Here is a 10470-nt window from a genome sequence, read left to right as displayed (position 1 = left end):
GTGAAGAGTTGGCTGCCTGCTGCTGGCGCAGCTGTCTTTTCTGAGTTGTTCTGAGAGTTGACTGTAGTCACTGAAATCCCAGCTGACCCCGAGCCCCTCCTCACCAAGAGAGTTCTGAGCCTGGCCTCTGCCTGCAGCTCACTTGCAGAGACAGCAATTACTCACTCTACCAGATCCTCAGAGACAGCCCGCCTATTTCCTCTAGGCCCCCAAGGAGCTCCTCACCCACTCACTGCCCCCGAAGGCAACGGAATCAGGGTCAGGGATTTAGTCTGGCCGAATGACTCACTTTGATGAGTGACATCGATGCATTTAAAGCTTCCCCATGCTTCCTAATGCCTGTCCTTCCGTTTTCCAGCATAACTCTGGCGCTGCGCAGGCTCAGGACACTGAGCCTGCCACCTGGGTTTCAACCCCAGCTCTGTCCTGTGCTAGTCATGTGACTTTGGGTAAGTGACTGGGCCTCTCTGGGCCTCAGTTTCATCATCTGTAGAATGAGGATAACACTGGTCCTGCCTCACAGAGCTGCTGTGTTACAAATATCACACTAGTTAACGTCTGCAAAGCACCACGCCTATGCCTGGCACAGGGTACTGTGTATTTGCTATTATTGTTAAAATACCATCTGGTCTCATCCTTCTCCCATTGCCCCACTTTTAAAATCAAAAGTCCTGGGCTTCCCTGGTGGCGCAGTGGTTGAGAGTCCGCCTGCCGATGCAGGGGACACGGGTTCACGCCCCGATCTGGGAAGATCCCACATGCTGCGGAGCGGCTGGACCCGTGAGCCATGGCCGCTGAGCCTGCGCGTCCGGAGCCTGTGCTCCGCAAAGGGAGAGGCCACAACAGTGAGAGGCCCGTGTACCGCAAAAAAAAAAAAAAACAAAGAGTCATGTACCCCAATGTTCACTGCAGCTCTATTTACAATGGCCAGAACATGGAAGGAAACTAAGTGTCCATCGACAGATGAATGGATAAAGAAGATGTGGCACATATATGTAATGGAACATTACTCAGCCATAAAAAGAAATGAAACTGAGTTATTTATAGTGAGGTGGATAGACTTAGAGTCTGTCATACAGAGTGAAGTAAGTCAGAAAGAGAAAACAAATACCATATGCTAACACATATATATGGAATCTAAAAAAAAAAAGTTTCTGACAAACCTAGGGGCAGGACAGGAATAAAGACGCAGACATAGAGAATGGACTTGAGGACAAGGGGAGGGGGAAGGGTAAGCTGGAACGAAATGAGAGAGTAGCAATGACATATATACGCTACCAAATGTAAAACAGATAGCTAGTGGGAAGCAGCTGCATCTCACAGGGAGATCAGCTCAGTGGTTTGTGACCACTTAGAAGGGTGGGATAGGGAGGCTGGGAGGGAAACGCAAGAGGGATGGGATATGGGGATATATGTGTACATATAGCTGATTCACTTTTTTGTACAGCAGAAACTAACACAACATTGTAAAGCATTTATACTCTAATAAAGATGTTAAAAAAAAAGAAAGGTGTGGAATTCGGGGAGGTGGGAGGTGCAGCCGATGGCTCTTCCAAACCCATGCAGAAGGATTACATCAAACCTCCCATTGCCCCCTCTGTGGCCCCTCTCTCACTTGCAAAGAGGTAAGAATGGTGACTTTAAAGACCCTCCTAATACAGCTCTTTTTAACGAACTCAGAACCTCAAACCTTCTCAAAATGAACCCCCTATAGATGGGATCCCCTCCAATGCCCCCCCTATAGATGGGATCCCCTCCAATGCCCCCTGTATCCCTGCCACCCTCCAGCATGCCCACCAGCTCCCCAGACCCCAGCCACATACACTCCAAACGATACAAGAAGATGTCATACTCACAGATGTTAACTGGAGAAACACCCTCTCCGCTCGGCCTGATTGGGGGGGAGGGGGGAGAAGGAAGGTTACTGTGGTGTCCAGCAGCTTACAGCCATTGGAAGCGACGTTTTTGCAATTGTTTTAAATGTATTTAGAAAAACCTGAATTATTTTTTATTGCAGAAGTAATGGAGGTTGAAATTATTTAAATACTAGTAGTATTAAAAATAATAATCTAATGAATGAAATAATGCAGAGTTTGGGGTTCATAGGAGTCAAACCTGTAATCTCAGAAACACATTTTTTGGTGTAAATGAGGTAGACACCTTAAGAAAATTAAAGCTAATCATATGCTACTGTCAGCTGGAAAGGTAGGGGTATCATAGAACAAGAAGAGCTCTCTTTCAATAATGGACTCTTGTCAGGCACTGAGGCTATTACAGGTGTGGAGAGGAGTCTGAGTCGTAAGTGTAACGATAACAATAGTAAGTCTATCATTGTAGCAAGCAGAGTAGTTTCGCTTTAGCATCTTGAGGGCAGAAGTGGCATTCATTATAAACACAGACAGAACACTAAAAAGGGCTACCTACCTACTGCCTACATTATGCCACTTAATTCTCTCAACACCCCATTAAGTAGGTTTTATTATCTCAGTTTTACAGATGGCGAAATTGAAGATCAGAGAGGTTAACTAACTTGCCCATGATCACAAAGCTGGATTTGAGGTCAGATTCATTTGACTCCAGAGCGCATATCTTTGGCCATTAAACTGAAAGATAGCTAACATTTATTGACCATTTGCTGTGTCCCATGCATTGTTCTAAGAGCTTCATATATAGTCCCTCACTTTGGCCCCCTTAATAACATATAAGATAGAAACTGTGGTTATCCCCATTTTACAGGTGAGGACTGGAGAGATGAAGTAATTGGCCCTTGGTCACACAGCTGGTAACTGGCGAGCACAAAACTCCCATGGGGCTTTGGGGATCATGTGACCTGGCCTCTTTATTCCATCACTAATGAAATTGAAGGCTGGGGTTGGGCAGGGGAGGGGATACTGAGTTTCCTAAGCTTACATAGCTAGTTAGTGGTAGACCTGTCAGCCCAAATCCTAGGACAATTTATTCTCAGTTCATACCACATATCCAGACCCACCGTGTAACCAACTTTCTCCTTTGATAGAAGTTGATTACGGAGATCCAATCAGCTCCTAAATTTCTATCGGGTGCTAAAAGTAGTTACACCTCAAATGTGGGAATCTGCTCATGATTTCCCTGGAAAGAAATTGCACCTGTATTCTTTGTCATAGTCCAATTCCACGTGCGTTTTGCTCCCTTTTCCAGGCAAGGAGGGGCCTGCAGCACCTGGGCCCCTAGGAATGCCCAGGCAGCTGGGATGGAGTTGGTGCATCTGCCCTCACTTGCACTCCTCGCCCTCCAGCAGCTTCCTGTAAGTGGCGACCTCCATGTCCAAGGCCAGCTTGATGTTCATGAGCTCCTGTACTCACGCAGCAGCTGTGCCATGTCCCGCTTGGCCTTCTGCAGGGCCTCCTCCAGGTCCACCAGCTTGGCCCGTGCATCCTTGAGGGCCAGTTCTCCGTGCTGTTCCGCGTCGGCGATGGCTGTGTGCAGGCTGGCACACTGTAAGGAAAGGAGGAAGCCGTGAGCCTTACTGCTAACCTCTGGAGATCTGGTGCTTCTTGGGTAGGAGTCCTGTAAGAGTGGCAGAATGACCCAGAAGAATTGAGTGTGTGGGGAGCTCTGGGCCCTGCCAGAATGTACCTGCATCTTGACGTTGTCGATCCCGGCTCTCAGCCTCTGGATCATCCGGTCCGTCTCAGAGATCTCTCGTTTGGTGTTGTGGAGATCATCGCCGGGCCGGCCTGCCGTGACCTGCAGCTCCTCGTACTGATGCCACCAGAGTAGAGTCAGTCACTCCATCAAACACTGGCAAGGGCACTACCTGTGCACCCAGCCTGACCCTCGGTGCCATGAGCGGGCCCATCCATTCACTGATCGTTCGCACATTCCCTCGCTTGTTTCTTGAGCACATCTACTCGCCAGGTGTGTCCTGGGCTCTGGGAATATCATGAAGAGCATAATCAGAGCCCTGCCTACAGTTTTCTGGCAACAATCAAACCAGCATATTATCGAGTTTATGGTTCCAAACTGAGATGAGTCCCTTAGGAATTGAACAGTGGCTTATGGGGGTGTGATAAAGGAATCTGACCTAGGTATGGGAGTGGCTGGGGGGATGGGCAGGGAAGTCCTTCAAGAGATGGAGATATTTGAGCCGGGCGCTGAAGGCTGGGAAGGATTGACTTAAGTGACCGGCTTGCGGGAGAATATTCCAGACCGGGAAACAGCCTGTGTGCGAACACCCTGGATAGGAAAGCGCACGCAGAGCTCTAGGAGTAACAGGTGACTTGGCATTGTCCTTGGGGGGGTGGTTCTTGGTCACGGGGCATACGTCCAGACCAACTGTGACCATGAATTTTGGTGGCCCTCCTGACACAGGTGTTGGGGAAACAGGGAGGAGATGCAGGGGAACGGTGTTGGACGGTGTCCAGAATGTAGAGTACCCCGTTCTGAAGACTTTGTAACAGAATCCTCCATCTCAGGTGGCTCTCTGTCTAATAGTGCGTATCCAGGACACACTCATTTAGGAGAAATAAATGCACCCTATGTCCTCCAGCAGCCTGAAGAAAACCCACGCCCTTGCCCAACAGAAGAAGAGCCCCTGCCTGAGTGAAGATCTGTCCAGTTTTGAAAGTGCTGAATAGTTCACCTTCTTCGTTTCTAGACACACACAGTTAAAGGGAACAGCAGCCTTGCCAGCAAAGGGAATCGTTCACTATACATTTCAACCATCCCACCTGGAGTTAAGTGCATCCCACCTCCACTTACCACCAAGGGGCTGCCTCGCCCTTGCACCCCTGGCACCTGACACCCTGCTTCCTTTCTACCACATTGCAGTGGTACGGACTAAGTCCATGCCCAGATCAGGGCAAGGGATGGGAGCCAGTTTGTAGGTGAGCAGCTGCCCCAGAAAAGCACCTGCATTTGGCAGAGAACTGATCTCATGGGTTGGACCATCCACGCTACTACACCCCTCCAAAGCCAAACCTTCTGGCCATCTGCGTCTTTGGATAGTAGCTCTCCGTGGTTATTCCAACCTCCCTCTTCCCAGTACAAACTCTTTTGTTCAGCAGTGTTCATTTCTGCCTTGCAGCCCCATGGGACCGCTTGCTCAGCCTTGAACCCCTCCCTGCTCCTTGGCAATCTTTTCCTCTCATTGCTTCCAACACAGACTGAAAACCCACCCTTCTTGGAAGTGTTTTATTAGTGCTTTTTCCTTTCTGTGACTGTTCATTCACTTCATGGCCTCCCAGACCTTGGATTCCTTTTGTAGCTCATTCATTTACAGCTTTGTAACCCTGCTTGTCATATAGTAGGAGCTCCGTAAATAAACAAGCCCTTTAGAAATAGTTTTATGACCGTTTCTTGGTTGGTTGAGTCTCATCCAACCCCCAACCAGTTGTAAGTGGTGTGGGGACTGTGACTGTCCTTTTGAGCACCCAGCATTTCTTGACCACATATCAGTGTGTGTGTATTAGGGTTTCCGCATGCATTTCAGGCTTAGTTTTCATAGTTTTCAACTTGGCTCCTGCCAAGTTGAAAGAAACAGGAATGCTCACATGATTCCTGAGGCTTGTGGCTAGCAGTTAAACAATGATTTGGGGCTTCAGAGAACACTAGCCCTGGAGCCTATCACGGAGGTGCCCACGCTCACCTTGGTCTGGTACCAGGACACAGCATCAGCCCGGCTGCGGTTGGCGATGTCCTCGTACTGGGCTTTGACCTCGGCGATGATGCCATCCAGGTCCAGGCTGCAGTTGTGGTCCATGGACAGGACCACCGATGTGTCGCTGACCCGGGTCTGCATCTGGGACAGCTCCTGCAGAGCCAGTTAACTCAGCATCACTACAGCAAAAAAAGAAGGGGTCTCGAAATCATGCAGTTGACCTCCCATCTAAGTCAGGAATCCTTTGGCAACCCCGGCAGGGATTTCCCAGCTCTTCTTATGCCAGTCATTTGATGGAGGGGGAGGTCCCATGTCAACCTCTGAGGAGTTTCTGGGTCATAGATCAGTGTGATGGGAGTGTGTCCTCAGCATCTCTTCTCAGGGCTTCCTTCTGTGTATTTTCCCTGAGTATGAAGGATGAGTAAGTGTTCTCTGAATCCAAATTATATCAGGTTGAATACGACTTATGTGATTCATATGCCAACATTAAAGGTTTCTTCGGGATTGGGTGATTTTTCGGACCCTGCTCTCCTCCCCCTGCACAGTGTGAATTCATCACTCTCTACCCCTCTCTCCCCTTCCACAGACCCAGGTCTCTGCCATCAGAGTGGCAGTGCCCAGAAAGAGGCATCTTCAGGGGCCAAGAAACACCCTGACCGAAGGGCTGAGGGGCAGCTTGCCTTATGAACTTTCTGGGATGGGGAAGGGAGAGGTGGGTCTTAATTCCTTGGAAATGTTACCCAACGACATGGGATTTTAGGAATCAGCACTCCCTCCTTGCTAGGCCATGGGGTTGGGGGCAGAAGCCTCAGAGGTGGGGTGGGGTTGAACGTGGCAGGATTTCAAGCAGTTCTTCCCAATACCCATGACCTCCTAAGCCCTCCATCCCGGGTAGAGGCACTATATGGATAACACCCTGCCACATCCTATTCTTTTCAGGGTCCAGACATAGGAGGGACAAACACACTTGCAGGCTCTTACTGCCTCAAAGAGCACCCGGAGGAAATTGGTCCCTTTGGTCAGAGAGTTGACCTTGGCCTCCAGGTCCACCTTGTCCATGTAGGGGGCATCCAAGTCCTGGAAAGACAGCACAGAATGCTCCTCTGAAACCCTGGCACCAGGCAGCAAGTCCAAAAGAAGCTGGGCAGACTCTTCCTCCATGGCCCTTACAGTTTGGATTTTAGCAAACTCTGTATCTGGAGTTTGGGGTTGGGGGTGGGTGATTGCTGGGAACTGCAGGCTCGAATCTCCTGGGCTAACCGAAACCCAAGCAGGGTCATTGGGGCCATAAATACAGAGGGAGGATTTTGGCAGGTTTGAGCTATCCAGATATTCTCAAGGTTGAAGTCACTTTTCTTGGGCGGCCTAAGGGTCCATCACCCCACACTCCAGGATTCGGTTTTGAATTTTCTCCTTTGAGAGACATTCCCAACCACTTTCTTCAGAGCCGCAAACTCATTCTCAGCAGCCGTGTGCTTGTTAACTTCATCCTCGTCCCCGTAAGCACAGAGGAGAGAGGGCGTGCTTGTGAGTAAGGGTTATTTTTTGTTTTATTTTTTAACATCTTTATTGGAGTATAATTGCTTTACAATGGTGTGTTAGTTTCTGCTTTATAACAAAGTGAATCAGTTATACATATACATATGTTCCCATATCTCTTCCCTCTTGCATCTCCCTCCCTCCCACCCTCCCTATCCCACCCCTCTAGGTGGTCACAAAGCACCGAGTTGATCTCCCTGTTCTATGTGGCTGCTTCCCACTAGCTATCTATTTTACGTTTGGTACTGTATATATGTCCATGCCACTCTCTCACTCTGTCACAGCTTACCCTTCCCCCTCCCCATATCCTCAAGTCCATTCTCTAGTAGGTCTGTGTCTTTATTCCCGTGTTACCCCTAGGTTCTTCATAACCTTTTTTTTTCTTAGATTCCATATACCTGTGTTAGCATACGGTATTTTTTCCCTCTTTCTGACTTACTTCCCTCTGTATGACAGACTCTAGGTCTACCCACCTCACTACAAATAACTCAATTTCATTTCTTCTTATGACTGAGTAATATTCCATTATATATATGTGCCACATCTTCTTTATCCATTCATCTGTTGATGGACACTTAGGTTGCTTCCATGTCCTGGCTATTGTAAATAGAGCTGCAATGAACATTGTGATACATGACTCCTTTTGAATTATGGTTTTCTCAGGTTTTATGCCCAGTAGTGGGGTTGCTGGGTCATATGGTAATTCTATTTTTAGTTTTTTAAGGACCCTCCATACTGTTCTCCATAGTGGCTGTATCAATTTACATTCCCACCAACAGTGCAAGGGTGTTCCCTTTTCTCCACACCCTCTCCAGCATTTATGAGTGAGTGTTTGATTGAACTCTTCCCAGACCGAGGAGGACTGTACTGGTGCAACAGGAGCTAAGAAACCTTAAGTTCTTCCCAGCTCTTCCGCTGACCTGTGTGTGACTTTGGGTAATTCACTTAACCTCTATTTCTCCCCCTGTAAAAGGGGAATAATTTCTTCTGCCAGAGTTTCTTTTTCCCTTTTTTCTTTTGTAAGACTAGAAGGTGAGCATGCAACTGATAGGAATAGAAATACACATTTATGCAACTCCATCCTCTTAGAGATGCACAATTCCAATCTTTAAAAAATTTTGCTGGGCTTCCCTGGTGGCACAGTGGTTGAGAATCTGCCTGCCAATGCAGGGGATACGGGTTCGAGCCCTGATCTGGGAAGATCCCACATGCCGCGGAGCAACTAGGCCCATGAGCCACAACTACTGAGCCTGCGTGTCTGGAGCCTGTGCTCTGCAACAAGAAAGGCTGCGACAGTGAGAGGCCCGCGCACCGCGATGAAGAGTGGCCCCCGCTCGCCACAACTAGAGAAAGCCCTCACACAGAAACGAAGACCCAACACAGCCAAAAATAAAAATAAAATAATAAAAAAAAAGCAGATGCTTGCTTTACAAAAAAGAAAAAAAATTTTTGCTGCCTCAAGTGCCTGCTGGAACTGTGGGGTAAACTTTGTTCAGGACACTGTTCCGGTCGATTTTGATATATTTTCACTGAACCTCAGGGCAGTCATTTAAGTAGTGTGCTTTTAGTGAGTAGGTGTTGCTCTAACTCAGAAACCAAGGGTGAGCCAGCTAAGGGATTGGCGAGGACCGTCCTTTCTGTTAGATACCTCACCTACTGTAGCCTGGGTGATGGCAAGTCAAAATTGCCTCCCCTGAGGAGGATCAGATGGACTGGTTTATACTCTAGTGTGCATCTGGGAAATGCAGGTGTCTCAATAACAGAGCCCATGTCCAGCAGAGTTAAATAATAAGCCGATTATAAAATAATATATTGCTTTCCAGAGTCGGAATCTTTTGTGAGATGACGCAGATGTCCCTTGGCAGTCACGGAGACAGACAGAGTAGGCTTCTTGTTAATAGTGATGCATGAGATGAGGGTCCCTTGGTTACCCCATACTTTGCTGTCTTCTTCTCATGAGATAATGACTGCAAGTCCAAACCTCCCTGACACGGGCATCTGCTCCTTCGCACCCCTCTGGTCCTCATAAAGCGGAGTTCTGGGATGACTGCATGTGATCTAAGGGTCTCCCACTCTCACCTGACTTTGAGATCTTCCACGACATCCTGCATGGTTCTCAGCTCAGCACCCAGCCTGCCCCTCTTGGTGGTGACGCTGTCCAACTGCCACTGGAGGTTGATGTAGGTGTTGAAGATGGGCTCCAGGCTCTGCCTCACGGTCTTGGTGCCCTGCTCCTGCAGCAGGCTCCATTTGGTCTCCAGGACCTCGTTCTGCTGCTCCAGGAACGGCATCTGGATGGGGGAAGAAGAGAGTGAAGTCTGGAGAAACTGGGGAGACAGAGCCAGACACCTCAATTAATACGGGAGAGAGGAAAAGTATGCCCATCTGCCAGTGATATAACTGACAACTCCACGTCAAAATGGAAAAGCCCATCATGCCACCCCGATGTTCTCTGGGGCTCCACAGAACTAGTGAAGTGGGCCTTGGAGGCCTCCATTCCTGGGGTAAGTGTCTCTACAACACCTGCTCTGGGTTAAGTTAGTTTGCCCAGGGAATTTAACAGCTTCACCCTTCCCTCTGTGTTGACTGAACCAGCTGGCATGGCTCCCAAGGAGGATGAGGGGGAATTCCCACAGGTCCTGCGGGGCCCCACCTGCAAATACCTCTGCCCCCGGGATTGCCGAGTGGATGCGCTTTCCCACAGGGAGGTCGTTGGGTGACTGCTGCGCTCTGGCCGGGGCCTCTCCAAAACTTCCTGCCAACCCAACCGCATGGACGAGATGCAGCCCCCGGCTCACCTTGTCAATGAAAGAGGCAAACTTGTCATTGAGGGTCTGGATCTGCTCCCGCTCTTCTTTCCGTACCCGCTGGATGGTGGGGTCAATTTGCAGGTTGAGGGGAGTCAGGAGACTGGTTGATGGTGACCTCTTGGATGCCTCCAGGGGGACAGACGGAGAAGCCAGGGCCCCCATAGCCCCCTCCAGTTCTGCCCCCATAGCCGAACCCACCACTGACCTCAATCTCTCTGCTCGCCCTGCCATCAAAGCCACTTCGGAAGCTGCTGCACCCACTGATGGAGACCCGCTTGGTCCCCCCCAGGTTGTAGAGGCTGAGGCTTCCACAGCTGGTCCCAGCACCGCTGATCCTTCCCATCCCTCCCCTGCCCACCCCGGGGAGTGGGCCACAGAGACGGAGCTGAAGCGAGAGCGGCTGGTGGCTAGGGTGGTGGCTGAGGCCATGCTGAAGCCCCTGCGGCTGCCTGTCTGGAAGGTGAGAGTGGACTGCCTGGACAT

The 10470-nt window shown here is 49.5% G+C and overlaps 1 protein-coding gene across 1 annotated transcript; it reads right to left on the bottom strand.

Annotated features, from left to right (window-relative positions):
• Window positions 1–221: 221 nt before the first annotated feature.
• Window positions 222–10470, bottom strand: KRT75 (keratin 75). Its single transcript, XM_070046539.1, is given in 12 exon segments — window positions 222–232; window positions 1824–1891; window positions 3255–3333; window positions 3336–3474; window positions 3616–3741; window positions 5627–5791; window positions 6620–6715; window positions 7075–7133; window positions 9255–9468; window positions 9976–10087; window positions 10089–10345; window positions 10348–10470. Coding segments are annotated over 12 exon segments (1449 nt in total).

The sequence above is a fragment of the Globicephala melas genome, chromosome 10, assembly GCF_963455315.2.
Source record: "Globicephala melas chromosome 10, mGloMel1.2, whole genome shotgun sequence".
Lineage (NCBI taxonomy): Eukaryota > Metazoa > Chordata > Mammalia > Artiodactyla > Delphinidae > Globicephala > Globicephala melas.
The sequence above is the reverse complement of the archived record's forward strand: the minus strand, read 5'-3'. Positions and strand labels throughout refer to the sequence as shown.